A 16181-nucleotide genomic window follows, 5' to 3' on the forward strand; every position below is an offset into this window, starting at 1 on the left:
AAGGTATGTCTTTTGTAGGTAGCATATAGACAGATGATGTTTTTTTTAATCCATTCTGCTACTCTCTCTTTATTGGTGCATTTAGTCCATTTACTTTCAGTGTAATTATTGATAGGTATGAGTTTAGTGCTGTCATTTTGATGTCTTTTTCTGAGTTGTTGACAGTTTCTTTGTTCCACTTAATTTTCTGTGCTGAGTCATTTTTCTTTATGTATCTTCTTTTCATCTTTTTCATTGTTGTTGATTTCGTATTTGCTGAGTCTTTATTATTTTTCTTTTTACTTTGACGTGTAAGATTGTTAGTTTCCTTTGTTGTTACCTTAATATTTACCCCTATTTTTCTAAGCTTAAACTAGTCTTTTATTTCTTTATATTGCCTTGACTTCCTATCCATATGAAAAATCTGTCTACATTTTTTAGTCCCTCTTTTTTGTTTTAATATTGTCATCTTTTATATATTGACATCTCTGTTTCCCTATTTTCAATGTTTTAGCTTTGATTTATTTTTGTGTCTGGGTTGATATCTGGTTGTTCTGTCCTGTGTTCTAGTCTTGGGTTGTTACCTGATGTTACTGATTTTCTATCTGGAGGACTCCCTTTAGTATTTCTTGTAGTTTTGGTTTGGTTTTTGCAAATTCCCTAAACTTCTGTTTATCTGGAAATGCCCTAATTTCGCCATCATATTTGAGAGAGAGTTTTGCTGGATATATAATTCTTGACTGGCAATTTTTTTCCTTTGAGGCTTTATATATGTCAGCCCATTGCCTTCTTGACTGCATAGTTTCTGCTGAGTAGTCCAAGCTTATGCTTATTGACTCTCCTTTGTAGATGACTTTTCATTTATCTCTAACTGCTCTTAAAATTCTCTGTTTTTTGTTGTGGCAAGTTTGATTATGTCTTGGTGACTTTGTTTTGGGATCTACCCTATATAGGGTTTGATGAGCATCTTGGATAAATACTTCTCATCTTTCCTGATATCAGGGAAGTTTTCTGCCAACAAATCTTCAATAATTTTCTCTGTATTTTCTGTTATCCCCCCTGTTCTGGTACTCCAACCACTCATAGGTTATTCCTCTTGATAGAGTCCCACATAATTCTTTTTTTAAACTCCTTTTATCTGAGTTTTCCTCAAATATGTTGGTGTCAAGTGCTTTATCTTCAATCTCATTAATTCTGACTTCCATTGCGTCAATTCTGCTCCTATGAGTTTCTACTGAGTTGTCTAATTCTGAAATTTTGTTGTTAATCTTCTGGATTTCTGATTGCTGTCTCTTTATGGATTCTTGCAGCCTGTTAAATTTGTCATTATGCTCTTTTCTAATCTTCCTAAGTTTCTCAATTGCTTGGTCTGCATTTTGCCTCATGTCCTCCCTGATCTCTTGAAGAGTTCTATATATTAATCTTTTGTATTGTCACTGGTAATTCCAAGAAATTCTCTTCCTCCGGAAAATTTCTTGATTATTTTGGGAGCTTGTTGAAGCCATCATGGATTGCTTCTTTACATGATTTGATATTGACTGTTGTCTTCTCAAGTTATTATAATGTGAGGGACCTGCTTAATGGACAGAGCAGTATCAAATGTCAGGAAACTGCCACTTCATAGCTAAAACAGTTGAAGTTACACTTCAGGTATATACCCTGTTGTACTGTGGTAATGAGGGTCTATGCTGTTGAGATGGGCACACACAAGTCTATACAGGGGTGAAAGGAATTCAAAGTCCATGGACCCAATATGCCTTTGCCTAGGCAAAGGAGCTGTGCCTGCCCAGAGTTCCTCGGTTAAGGAAGCAAGCAGATTATTTTTTCCGTTTGTTGATTTTTTCCCTCTCCAAGTCTGGGAGAATGGCTCAGGGCATGTGAGGGGTCCTACTTCTGGCCCAGGGGACTTGGCAATCGCTGAAGCCGGCCCAGGATGAGGTGCAGAGCAGGGAGGGGAGAAGTAAATAGGAGAGGTTTTCCCAAAGGGGATGTCATGGATTGAATTGTGTCCCCTAAAAATATCTGTCAACTTAGCTGGGTCATGATTCCCAGTATTGTGTGATTGTGTACCATTTTGTAAACTGATGCGATTTCCTTACGTGTTGTAAACTCTATCACTATGATGTAATAAGATGGATTAGTGGCAGTTACACTGATACGGTATACAAGATTGGATAGTGTCTTAAACCAATCTCTTCTGAGATATAAAAGAGAGAAGCCAGCAGAGACATATGGGGAGCTCATACCACCAAGAAAGCAGTGCCAGGAGCAGAGTGCGTCCTTTGGACCTGAGGTTCCTGTGCAGAGAAGCTCCCAGACCAAGGGAAGACTGATGACATGGACCTTCCTCCAGAGGCAATGGAGAAAGTGTTCTCCTGGAGCTGACACCCTGAATTTGGACTTATAGCCTACTGGACTGTGAGAGAATAAACTTGTTTGTTAAAGCTATCCACTTGTGGTGTTTCTGTTACAGCAGCACTAGATGACTAAGACAGGCGGTGTTACTTGATCTGTGCTGTAGGCCAGAAGCAAGTACTTATCTTTTGCTGATTGAATGCTGCTTTTCACTGGGTCTGGATGCCTGAGTAGACTCTCTGCCGCTGGGTCTCTCCCGATGTGGAAAACGCCTCCCAAGCACCATTGCTTGCCACACCACACATGCAAGCTGATCCACCTTGAAGGGTGCCAGCTCCTGCCGGGTCAGGGCTGGCAATTCCTTGCTGCTTCTGAACTGTCTCTCCCTCCCCCTGCCACTCAGTCCAATTACTCAATTTTGCCTTTGATGTTCAGGGCTCCTAGACTGGCATATATAATTGATTCACTTGTTTTTCCAGATCTTTTTATAAGAGGGATCAGGAAGCATCTGACTACTCCGCCATCTTGGCCCCACCTCCCGTTATCATTAATAAATCCCCTTTCCCTAAGTTAACCAGCTTTAGCTTATGTCATGGATTGAATTATGTCCCCCAAAAAATGTGTATATCAATTTGGCTAGGCCATGATTCCCAGTATTGTGCAGTTGCCCTCCATTCTGTGACTGTAATTTTACATTAAAGAGGATTATGATTAGGGCAGGACTGTAACACCACCCTTACCCAGGCCACATCCCTAATCCAATGTAAAGGGAATTTCCTTGGGGTGTGGCCTGCACCACCTTTTCTCTCTCAAGAGATAAAAAGAAAGCAAGTAGAAAGTTGGGGACCTCATATCACCAAGAAAGCAATGTCAGGAGCAGAGCGCGTCCTTTGGACGTGAGGTTCCTGCGCTGAGATGCTCCCAGACTAACGGAAGACTGATGACAAGGACCTTCCTCCAGAGCTGACAAAGAGAGAAAGTCTTCTCCTGGAGCTGATGCCCTAAATTGGGACTTCTAGCCTACTAGACTATGAGAAAAAAAATTTCTCTTTGCTAAAGCCACCCACTTGTGGTATTTCTGTTATATCAGCACTAGTTGACTAGGACAGCTTGACTTAAAAATCTGTAACTCCAATAATGACAATCACATTGAAAGTGTCAATACATTTATAACCTTTGTTGTTGTTACGGGCCATCAAGTCGGTTCTGACTATAGTGACCCTATGTACCACAGGATGAAATACTGCCAGGTCCTGCGCCGTGCTGACAATCGTTATGCTTGAGCCCACTGTTGCAGACACTGTGTCAATCCATCTCGTTGAGGGTCTTCCTCTTTTTTGCTGACACTGTACTTTACCAAGCATGATGTCCTTCTGCAGGGACTGATCGCTCCTGACAACATGTCCAAAGTATGTAGGATGTAATCTCGCCATCCTTCCTTCTAAGGAGCATTCTGGTTGCACTTCTTCCAAGACAGATTTGTTTGTTCTTTTGGCAGTCCACGGTATATTCAATATTCTTCACCAACACCATAATTCAAAGGCGTCAATTCTTCTTCAGTCTTCCTTATTCATTGTCCAGCTTTCACATGCATATGATGCGACTGAAAATACCATGGCTTGGGTCAGGCACACCTTAGTCTTCAAGGTGACATCTTTGCTTCTCAGCACTTTAAAGAGGTCTTTTGCAGCAGATCTGCCCAATGCAATGCATCCTTTGATATCCTGACTGCCACTTTCATGGGTGTTGATTGTTGATCCAAGTAAAAGGAAATCCTTGACAATTTTAATCCTTTCTCCATTTATCATGATGTTGCTTATTGGTCCAGTTGTGAAGATTTTTTGTTTTCTTTATGTTGTGGTATAATCCATACTGAACACTGCGGTCTTTGATCTTCATCAGTAAGTACTTGAAGTCCTCTTCACTTTCACCAAGCAAGGTGTGTCATCTACATATCGCAGGTTGTTAACGAGTCTTCCTCCAATCCTGATGCCCCTTTCTTCTTCATACAGTCCAGCTTCTCGGATTATTTGCTCAGCATACAGACTGAATAGGTATGGTGTAAGGATGCAACCCTGATGCACACCTTTCCTGACTTTAATCCACGCAGTATCTCTTTGTTCTGTCTGAACAACTGCCTCTTGATCTGTGTACAGGTTTCTCATAAGCACAATTAAGTGTTCTGGAATTCCCATTCTTCGCAATGTTATCCATAATTTGTTATGATCCACAAAGTCGAATGCCTTTGAGTACTCAATAAAACACAGGTAAACATCTTTCTGGTATTCTCTGCTTTCAGCCAGGATCCGACATCAGCAATGATATATCACTGGTTCCATGTCCTCTTCTGAATCCAGCCTGAATTTCTGGCAGTTCCCTGTCGACATACTGCTGCAGCTGTTTTTGAATGATCGTTAGCAAAGTTTTACGCATGTGATATTAATGATATTGTTCGATAATTTCCACATTCGGTTGGATCACCTTTCTTGGGAATAGGCATAAATATGGATCTCTTCCAGTCGGTTGGCCACGTAGCTGTCTTCCAAATTTCTTGGCATAGACAAGCGAGCACTTCCAGCGCTGCATTTGTTTGTTGAAACATCTCAATTGATACTCCGTCAATTCCTGGAGACTTGTTTTTCACCAACGCCTTCAATGCAGCTTGGCCTTCTTCCTTCACTACCATCAGTTGCTGATCATATGCTACCTCCTGAAACAGTTGACCACTGACCAATTTATAACTTCTGGGAATATTAAATAAAACCAGTCATATCACTGTTTTCTAGAAGAGACAAACAAAACCAGGCCTGTGCACTAAGCTCACATTGATCCTGGAAGGCCCAAACCAAACTGTGAATCAAGTACTCGAAGCTCAGGCAGTTTTAACTTACAATAGACTCATCCTCACTGGAGTTTCAGATCAGCTGCCATGGAGGTGCGAGTGTCACTCTGAGAAAAGCACACTGAAACCTAAACAAAGGGCTATGATCTTTGGGTAAGTAGAGAAAAATGCCAGTTTTTCTTTTTGTAGAGGCAGTACTCATGTAAGTGCAGAGTATTGGAAACACCTAGTTTCAAGTCCTAGCTTTGCCATTATCTAGCAAATTATGTACCTCTCTGCCAGGTTCCTCATCTGTAAAACGCGGGACTGAATAATATTGATTTCATGGGGTTGTTGTGAAAATTAAACAAGAACCTGAGAACACATCTAGCAGAGTGCTGGTACGTAGTAGGGACTCAGTGAATACTACTTTCCTTTCTTCCTACAGTTGAAGAAACTGAGATCCACGGAGGATAAATGACTTTCCCAAAATTCATCCAGTAGAACAGTCTGCACTGAGAGATAGGACCCAGGATTCCTAACTTAGTGCTTTCACCACATAAATATCATAGATCTATCTCTGCCACCAACATATTATCTTTGACCACTTGCCAGATACCGTTTCCAGCTCTCAATGACCAGATCAGATACTAGTATCATCTGTGCCCTCAGCTGTGAAGTCAACCCTACAAAGCAATGAATTAACACTGGCTATGAGATCATTCTCCCACTGTCACCAGTATGTATGCTGCTAGAAGGTGCTAGGGATCCAGTGACCACTCCCTAGCCATACAGAGTGAATATGAGTGTGGTAGCAGAGGAGAAAACATCTCTAGCGCACATGTTATGACCACACAGTAACTTGTTTCTTGTTAGTATCTCACTTGAGAACAAAGACAGTGTGATCTATTTACTCTTTGTTTTCAGGGCAATTACACGAAAACCACGCACAGTCAATATAACACCACAGTAGGATTTGGCAGGCCTCAAATAATTATAAAGAAAATTGGTTTCTGCTACATTTCATCCTGTAGGCACACCTCTTGATAGCCTGATGTCCATTCATCTGGTGGGACAGTGTGAAATTATCTATCAAGGGACCACTCTCCTGAAAGATGCAAAGACACATTATAGGGCTGGGTCATTCCTCACTGCGCGGGGTAGTAAGGGCTTCCAACCTTGTCTTCCTTTACCACAAATTACTCCAACCACTACAATTTTTTCCTCATACACAGAAATGGAAAGCTGCCAATATTCAAGCCACTGAAAATAACTTATAGGCAGAGTGAATCTAGTTCAGCATATACATTATGACCAAAAAAAATACAACCAAGAGCCAAAATAACATGCCAAGACTTTTTTTTTAAATTTCCAAGACAATGAATCATAGCTATGAGCTCTGCTAACGAATTTAATGCTGTAGGCAATGAACAAAGTCCTTCAATACATATTTATTCAAATATGACACGATTATTGTGTCATATTTGGCCTATAACATCCTAGATATAATAAACAGTAAACACTAATTTGTCCTTTTGGTTCTGGATTATACACCTGGGCCTTGCACTGTGTGGCATATAGCACGTGCTCAGTGGATACTTGCTGGATGAATGCAATCTGTGGATAAAAGCTGTCCTATTTCCCTCCTGCATTTGACAGGCACCAAGTGATTATACTGATTGTTCAACTACGATCAAAGTCACAATTATTTTTCCCTCAAACTTTCCATTCCATCAGCTAAAAATCTGAGTGCTCCGTTAAGAACTGAACTGTGAAGGTTTAAGGAGCAGGAGTTCATCAAGTGAGAAAAGCAAACTTGGTGTTGTGTGATGAGGGAGGACAAACGAGAGAGCAAGCAGCACGGCAGGTAGAAAGGAGCTGTTCTAGGAAAAAAGGTGTCAAAGACAGCTCAAGAAGCCACTGTGCGAATAAATGAGTCACACTCCTTACTCCTTTATATGATGAGGTTGTGGGTGGCAGGACTGTGGATTGCTAGTTTGAGATTTAAATAAATAAAGATTCCCTCTTCCCAAGCCTTTTCCCTGCACCAGGAGAAACCATCAATTCGGTAAAGGTGCAAGAAATGACTGGCTGAGGTGTTAGTCTTTACTGAACAAGTAGAATACGGCAGTGGGATACGGAGATGGAAAGCAGGGACTACAATCAATATGCTAGAAAGGACTTGATGCACCTAAAGCTCAGGCTTGTTGTTATTTGCGCTGAGTTGATTCTGATTCACAGCGATCCTACATGACCCGAGTACAACTGCCCCACAGGGGTTCCTAGCTGTAATCTTTAAAGCAGCAGATCACGGTCTTTCTCCTGCAGAGCCACTGAGTGGGTTTGAACCGCCAACCTTTCAGTTAGTAGTCGAGCACTTAACTGTTGTGCCACCAGGGCTCCTTAATTAAGGCTCATACTTACCTTTAAAAAAGAAAAATAAAACCTCATAGGATATACCACTTTAAAGTACCACCCTCCCAAAGCAAAAGATTCTGCAAATTACAAAATAGTCCATTTGTGTTTAGCATGAATTTTTTTTGTAGTTAAAACCTCCCTTTTCTGTATTAGAGAATATATATTAGTATTTTGATAACCCATAAGATTAGTAATGTGACTTTGTACATGTGTAACGTGACAGTTCTAATTAAGCATTTATTCAACACCTGTGAGCCAAGTATGCAAAATGACCTTAGCCTTTCCACAGAGTTATGTGTTTAATTGTCTAGTCTTTTAGGTCCTCCCAGGACCTCTGGCTTATAGAGCCATATCTTGGCCTTCCGCTTTAGGCTCTAACCTCTTGGTCAAGATGAATCACTTCATTTGTACTTCATATACATCAGCTTAATCTGTCTCCTACAACCATTTTCTAAGGCTAAACTTATTTTTTTGGCTTTCCTTTGTAATGTATCTTTTTCTTTTTTTTGGGGGGGGGGGTGTCTTCCTTCTATAATGAGTCCTCACTTTGCTAGATATGGAACTTGATGTAGTTGCCCTCCGCATTTTTCTAACTGGTAATCACGTAAGGGTTGGTTCAACGACCAAAAAGGAAAAAGAGAATGTATTTAATGTATCTTTGATAGATCTCAGAAAATGATCATGTACTATTTACAATAAGGGATTGGATCATATATGTTCTTATATATAACATATGCTGTATGATCTTTTGAACACCAGACCAGACGACAACCTGATATTGGAAGAGCAAGCTGTTGCTAAATAATACTCTCCAATTTTGTTGAGATCAGCTTTAAATGATCCAGAATTGGGAGAGAGCCCAGTGAGTGACACAGCCCCTTTCCCCATTCACATGGGAGGAAAAAAAAAAACAACCCTCCACCACATCTCTCTTTAAAGCACTACTTAATTAAAAACATTAAAAAGGAAATTAACACAGCTATCATTTTATGTGATGTAGATGGCAAGGCAAGGCTGTAAACACACAAACTGTTATACGGAATTTAATTTTACCTTTATGAAGTATTCTGAAATCAAAGATGGTAATACATGCATCAGGCATAGTCAACAAAAGACTTTTACAATGGTTTACATTTCATTTTTATTTATTCCTTGAAACTGCCCATATTGCAGGTTTTTCATGGATGAAATATGGGACTGAGCAGATTCTTTTTTTTTTTCCTACAAAATTATGGTATAAATTTGCTCAATTTTCTATCTTATTGCTAATAAACCTTACAGGCGCACAGTTTGTAAAATAAACCCCTTAAGGACTGAATGCGTACAGCATGCTGCAAGGTACAAGAAATAAGCTAAAAATGAGCATATAAACCTACATCTGAACCAACACAGTACTGACTGCTGGCAAACATTTATCACGACACAGGGAAAAATTAATAAAAGGAGATACAGTTCAGTCCTGAAAGGGTTAAATAGAAACCCTAATATATTATTGTTTCTAACCATCCATCCCACATTACAGTGCTTGAAAACAAAGTCAAAAGTCTGGCACAGAAAATTACACACATTTGTTCAGTACTCATCAGAAACACAGCTGCTTTTGAAATCAAAAGTTTAAGTAACTTGGTTAATAAGTGAATAGCACTTAGTTTCAAAAAGAAATCCCCTGTGGATTATCTGGTTAAACATGAATAGCTAGTTAGTTTTGTTCTTAAAAACTGCACTGGAAATTTTCTGTGACGGCACAGATGGTACCAGTTTCATTGGGGGGGGGGGAGCCCCAAAAACTTTGAAAAAACTAACCAGTTATCACAAATGAGTCTGTGAAGTGAGAGTGACAAATATTTCACTAATTAATCATATATGGGGTGCCTTTAGTTGCCACAGTCTAAGAAAAGTCAGCAGCAGGTTAAGTATTATGCTAGTGTTCAACTCTGAAATCATTCAAAATATAAAGGGCATTCTACGTTTACAGACGTTAGCTTGCCTTCCCAATCTATGTGATAACTTCAATGGAGCTAATAAAAACTCACTGGATCACAGGCTCAGCTTCCATGCACATTTTTAGATATTGCATAGAATCATGAGAGCATAAAGAAACACTTGTTGAACAGAATTTTAAAAAAGAACTCAGAATGTGAACTGAAGCATTCACCATTCTAAGAGTCTTTATGCCAGCAAATGGCCAACATCTCTAAGAATGCCACTACTGGGGAAGGGGATATGTTCCATGTTACCTGGAGGGCAAGGCTCCTATCAATTATACACCAAAAATGATTCACAAATCCATGAAAAGGATTTTTTTTTAAAACAGCTGACAGAAAAAAAAAAAAAAAAAAAACTACTGATAAAGAATAAGCTACTACAGACAAATCATTTCACACTTTAGTCTGCAGTATGTAGAATGGCATTTTATAAAACAGACGGGGAAAATGCCTATGTAAGTACATTCTTGGACTTTTCAAAAAAAAAAAACAGGAAAGGATTTACAGTCTAATACTTCAAGATTATCTTATTAAAAAAAATAAGATATAAACATTAAACAAAAGTTCATTTTCATAAAGCCATGAACTTGAAAAATTATTCTGAGCTGCAAAGCTTGGTATGGAATAGCTTGTTCTTAAAAAGCATCTCATCTGTTATTGGTTAATTTAATATAATTTCTCAACTAAATACCAAACCTAGGAAGTGGAGGAAATGTGTGGCCCATTAAAAGTAAAGCAGCACTGAAAGTATTTCCACACTCTGAACAAAAGCACTGTGTAATGACTACTTCTATGACTAACAGAGAGAATAACTACCACTCATAAATAAGCAAGTCTGCAAGTAAAAGCCAGTAAACAGTTAAAACAAAGATAAGGCCACAATGAGTTCTGCCCTTGTTCACTGAAACAGATTTAAGGAGTGAGGCAAAATTAGTTCATAAGAGAGAAGCTAGTGACTAGAGCAGATTTGAAAACAGAAGGCTAAATAGTATTCTGAAGCCTATGGGTGGGTACTTAAAAAGGCTTGCAGTAAGAGAAAACCACAATAATTTTGATTTAACCACCTACCATGTTTCACAAATGAACTCTACCTTAAAAACTGAGGAAGAAGTTAAAAGATATTAGAAATTGCATTACAGTGGCATAGTCTGAACACAATAGTGAATGACGAAGACAGCAAAGCTGAAATTAAAGAGAAAGATGCACTGATAATGACTTTTTTTAAGTCTACAGATGGAAACATTACCAAAATAACCCAGGACACCAGAAAGACAAACGTTCTGTATGGAAACACTGTAGGAAATTATGGTTTTGCACTCGTAAGGTACTTGTGGCTCCTGTTTTATGGGACAGTAAAAGCTTACCACAATCTAGAGGTAGTTTTTACTCTAAGAAGGATGATTGTATTACTAGACTGTGTCCTACAAAATTACACACGTGGTTCTCGTGCTAAATGTAGTCCAATAAGTCTGCTGCAATTTCTAAGAAACCAAACAAAGCCATAATCAAAGTGCAAGAATGCGAGCAATGTAAAAATGGCAAGCTGGGCATGCAAGGCCAACATAAATCTGAATGCAACCAATCTTAACTGAATGGAAAAGAAACATTTTCTAAATGGGAGGCATTTGTGGGAACTGAGAGTACATACAGGATTGGAGATGCTCAGTACTGGGGAGAGAAGACAAAAAAAGGGGGAGAGAAATGGAGACATAAGTTACATTTGCATTTTTATAATCTTACAACTCTGTTTCTAAAGTACTGTACTGTCTTCCAGCTATTTCAGTTTAACACGTAATAAAGGCATGTTTTAAGAGTATAATGATGTTTTGGCCTAGGCTACAAAAAAAAAAAAAAAAAGGTAAAGATAATAAAAACATGCTTTTGCTGAGATTTTCCTCATTATACAATAGGGGCACCATCTACCCAACTGGTAGCAAACACTTCTCATGATATTTTTCCATATGCCAACAAGGCAGAAAACACCCTGCTGAATGAAATCACTGGGAAGATTCCAAGTTCAAAATAAAATGTTTAACTTACACATAATACAAGTTATGTACAAGATTAAGAGAGAAAAAAAACCTGAACAAATCCTGGAACACAGATGCATTTATGTATGGGAAAAGGGGAGAGAACCCTTCTAATACCAACAGGTTCTGTGCCACTGACTCATTAATGACTAAATGGCCACATTTAATTTCATGTAAATGGTAGAACCTCTTGAATTACCACCATAAATACATTTAAAATAAAAAAGAAAACACAGAAATAACTAACAACAGTGTCTGAGAATAGAGACTAAGTTAACGTACATTGCATGTATTGCAGGCAAGGCAGAGGCATTTTTTAAAGCTTTTGCACAGACTTCATATAATCTTAAAAAAAAATATGCAGGCCTTTACAAGATTTGACTTGCTGAAATCTAAACAATTTCAATTCATGAAAAGTCATAACTTCAGCTTAAAAAACAAAACAAAACAAAAAATGGTTCTGGCCTTAGACCAAAAAAACCTGGAAGAGTATGGTAATTAGATTAAACAAGCATGGTCAGGCTTGGAACCTGAAGGTACTTTAGAGCAAAAGCTCAAAGTGGGCGCAGGGGAACAACCTATTTGGTAACAAAAGGTGTACTATATACTGTAATATAAAAAAGGTATGGTGAACATGTACCTTTTACTAAAGCTTATACAAGTTCCTTGGTCCATAAAAACTATGTTAGGTTTGTGTCTTCTAGTTTGCTTAAGTTTTATTCCAGCCACATTTCTATTTCTTGCCCATTCAAACAAAACCAAACAAAAACCAACCAACCAACCAAATAAAAACAGCTGAAAAAAATCAATTTCCAATAGAGTTTTTACATTTTGATGGTTTTGTTTTACTGTGGCTTCTGCATTTCAAATCAGCATTTGCAGGTAACGGGGTTTCTGAACAGGATCACCTGATATGAAAAGTTTTCCCAAGAAACCACAAAAGATTGTTCACTTTTTCTCTTTCCTTTTTTTTTTTTTTGTCAACTTTTTGCAGCACTCAAGTCAGGTTAAGTCCTAGCAAAGAAGACGGTAGTTAGGACACCACTGTTGCTGTCGACGATGTGACACTGGTGGAATTTGTGCTGACATTTGTGTAACTTCCCTCGCTGTTTGTGTTTGATTCATTAGGGGGCACTTGGCTTGAATTGGCTCGAAGTATTGCTCCTGCTGCACTGCAGTGTGGCCGTGGCCCTGGTTCTGGTGTGTAGGTAAAGGTAAGGCTGGTGGAATAAATGATTCCATCATTACGGACCAAAGTTACTGGAACTTGGACTGGCTGCCGGACCCACCTCCAACCTTCTCGGAATGCAGAAATGTCTGGGACAACACAGAGCATACTCTCTCCACATCTAAGGAAGAAAAATAAGTAACTTAAAAGCACTTTAAAAATCAAGGCAAATTTTAGAAATGAGATTTAAAACAAGGTTGCTTAACACATTCTTATCAATGTCAGGATTAACCAAGAAATCTCCTGCGTCCACCCTCCTCAAAAATTCTGGATGATGTAAGAAGTTATATCAAATACCTGTACATAGTTTCAGCTTCCACATCCCCAAACCACACTCGTAAATTTGGAGTGAAATTTTGTCCTGTTAGTTCAAGCATGGCGACATCCCCACCGCCATTCAACTGCAATTCACAGAAAATCAGAATAGCACTGAGAAAACCTGGCATTTTTTCATTGAAGTACACAAGTCAGTTTCTGATACAACTATTATTTGCAAATAATAATAATAATTAAAATGCTTCTTTCAAATGACAAAGCTCAAACATCTTAAGGTCAGCAACTAAATTTAAATTTCTCATACCTATAAGCATATCCCTTGTTATTTTCATTTCTTATCAACAAATGGTGTGTAACAAAATTTTCCAATCACAAGGATTTGGAGCAAAATCAAAATTATTCAGAAAAAAAATTATGCTAAAAGTCATAGCTGAGAGCAGTTACAGAGAGCTAAAAGCCAACTTGTGAATAAGTGATCTCACCTGAAGACTTTCTACGACAGGCACAGGTGTGACTGGGGCAAGGACAGGGCCCATCCCCTCGTAAAACGTATACTCTGCCTTGTCTGTACTAATGATTGTCCATGAAGCTCCATCATTGATCATCTCTTTATTTGGTTCTTTTGGGCATGGAGTGGCCTTGTGAAGAAAAAATGTTTAGAAAGTGAGTTTTATATACCTGCAGTATAAAAGAATTTTAGCATAGTTAACACTTACAGGACAGAATTCAGTAATAATTAATAGAAACTTCCCAAAGCATGGTGCTTTGCCAATCCCTAAATAAACTGAGGCAAAATATCAATATGGAAACCCTCTGTAGAACAGCTTTCATGTAACACACAATATTTCTGTGACATCATAGTAGATAACAATAACATTTAGAATAACCATTAAGAGTATATCAGTAACTGAACAATTTCTTTAATAAAAGATCAGTATCTATGATGTAACAGCTGTTTACAACTCTTTATAGTCCCCTAGGAAAGAGAGAGACTAGAAGGCCCTCATGCTTAGAGAGCAGCTAGATATGCACTTTCAGCAGGAGAAAACCAAGATCTGAACTGGCAAGCCCAAGCTTCAAACACCTAGCCTGGGGGCTCAGCATGCCCATCAATGCTGGGCTGAGAATGACTGTGTGTACTCATCTCTCTGGAACATGCCTCCAACTGCCTATAAGAGTTTCGCATAAAACTATAACTACCCTGCTGAATCATTTGCTCATGTCATATGTCCTCATGAAAACCTTCTGGGAAAAATGTAGTTTAAAAATAGCTTTCGAAACATGTCATCATTACAATCTTGGGAGACCTCAATGTAAATCTGGTGAAAATTACGAACCTTCCCCAGAAGAACGTGCACATCTATACACAATGTTTGCACACAATTTCAGAAGATTCACTGAACATCTTAAATCTGTTCTTGGATATTCTGAGGGGACACTCTGTTCCACAGATTAAGAACCCTGAAACTGTTTCTCTGAGAACTTTTTCAGAATTTTGAGTTATTCCCTGAGGTAAGATGTTTGTCATCTTTGTCTGCGGACCACGTGTGTTAAGGATTCTTGGACTGGAGATAAATACCTGAATACAGCTTCATGTACTTGGATACAATTAACATGAAATGAGAGTTTCGTATTTCTTAATAGTTTGCACATTTTAGATTTCACCAGTAATTTACGAACTCACCTGAAATTGGATTATTCTTTCTTGAGAAAGGCACAAGTACATTCTTTCTGTATCCTTAAGGTAAAATGCACATTTATGGAGTTGTGACACAGGATCATCTGCATCCAATAAGGCAGTCTGCTTGTCAACTTTCCTAATTATCTGTATTTTGACAATTAAAAAATAAAAGATAATCCACATAAAAGTGAGAATTTTCACCTTTATCACTATTATGAGTACAGAAAGTATACACTATACAATAACACATCACAGTTGGGCCTTACATTCTGCATTTCTAACAAGCTCCCAGGCTATATTAATGCTGCTGATCTACTTTGAGTAGCAAGGTTCAGACAATCTTTCCAATAACATACAATGACAGATATCCCAACATCAAAGAGAAAACTGGCAGCACATTCACCATCTCTAAAACTCTACTGTGGGTGTGCTAGGTAGTGCAGACACTTACTGAAAGGAAAAACTGGATTAACAAGTTAATTAGAGTTAACAGGGTTTCCTGAGTAAGGAGCAGCTCGTGAAAAGAAAGCATCCAAAAAAAAGAGCTTGTTTAAGCAGTGCTTGTACCGGGTTTTTAAAGGCAGTTAGAGAATTGCTAGTTAGGGAAGTTACAATGATTAGGTCTTAGCTATGTCCTTAATTGAAGGAAAGGCTTTATTTACTAAGCGGGGATATTCCAGTCATTTGTTTCATAGGTATTATTTGTCTGATACGAATTGGTTGTGTCCAACATGGTGATCAGAAACATTTTTAACTGTCAAGTTGTTCTTTTCAGAAGTCTGCAGTTATAATCAGCCACATAGCTTCAGGTGTCAAAAATATTAATTAAAAGATGACTTTCAAGTAAGGCAGACTACCGGTACTTTACATAAAACTGTAAGTAAAAACAGTATTTTAAGCATTCGGTCTGTCTTCCAAGTAGTTCGTATGTACACTGTTGCTATCCCACTTGTTTTAGTACAAGTGCATCTGATCAGAGGCATAAGCTTCTGAAATTGTGCTTCTGTAATATAAGCATTTACTGCCAAAGCAAATAAACAACATCCTCAGAAGACAGTGGCATATAACGAATGAGATGAGAAGAACAAGTAAAAGTTGATGTGGTTTGGTTTTGGTGTTTGCTTCTTTCTTTCCACTGGTCCATTCTTCCTTCCCTATGGACCTCTTTTTATAATTTGCCCCAGTTTCAAGGTTTCATACATTTAATATTACTACCCTTCGCATATTTTAGCTTATTAAACTGAGCTAGGTAATAAAATCACCTTGTACAAGCATAATATAGAAAAATAAAACAAAAAAGGAAAAATATAAAAACAAAGAAATGATGTAGTATTTACATAAATGGTTATACATCAACCCAACCTCTGCTGAAACAGCCCCAGAAAATATAAGTCAAGAAAACATTTCA

General features: G+C 38.3%; 1 protein-coding gene across 3 annotated transcripts in view; it reads right to left on the reverse strand.

The window, feature by feature from the left end:
- Positions 1 to 10032: 10032 nt before the first annotated feature.
- RBPJ (recombination signal binding protein for immunoglobulin kappa J region) overlaps positions 10033 to 16181 on the reverse strand; it is a 123556-nt gene continuing 117407 nt past the window's right edge. For all 3 annotated transcript variants that reach the window (XM_023730231.1, XM_023730230.1, XM_023730232.1), the window contains 4 exons: positions 14777 to 14917; positions 13575 to 13730; positions 13114 to 13217; positions 10033 to 12937 (listed from right to left, as the gene is read on the reverse strand). In XM_023730231.1, coding sequence (XP_023585999.1) covers positions 12622 to 12937; positions 13114 to 13217; positions 13575 to 13730; positions 14777 to 14917 — 717 coding nt within the window. In that variant the 3' untranslated portion in view covers positions 10033 to 12621. The remainder of the gene's footprint in view (positions 12938 to 13113; positions 13218 to 13574; positions 13731 to 14776; positions 14918 to 16181) is intronic.

The sequence above is a fragment of the Trichechus manatus genome, unplaced genomic scaffold (genome assembly GCF_000243295.1).
Source record: "Trichechus manatus latirostris isolate Lorelei unplaced genomic scaffold, TriManLat1.0 scaffold00034, whole genome shotgun sequence".
NCBI classification, from domain to species: domain Eukaryota; kingdom Metazoa; phylum Chordata; class Mammalia; order Sirenia; family Trichechidae; genus Trichechus; species Trichechus manatus.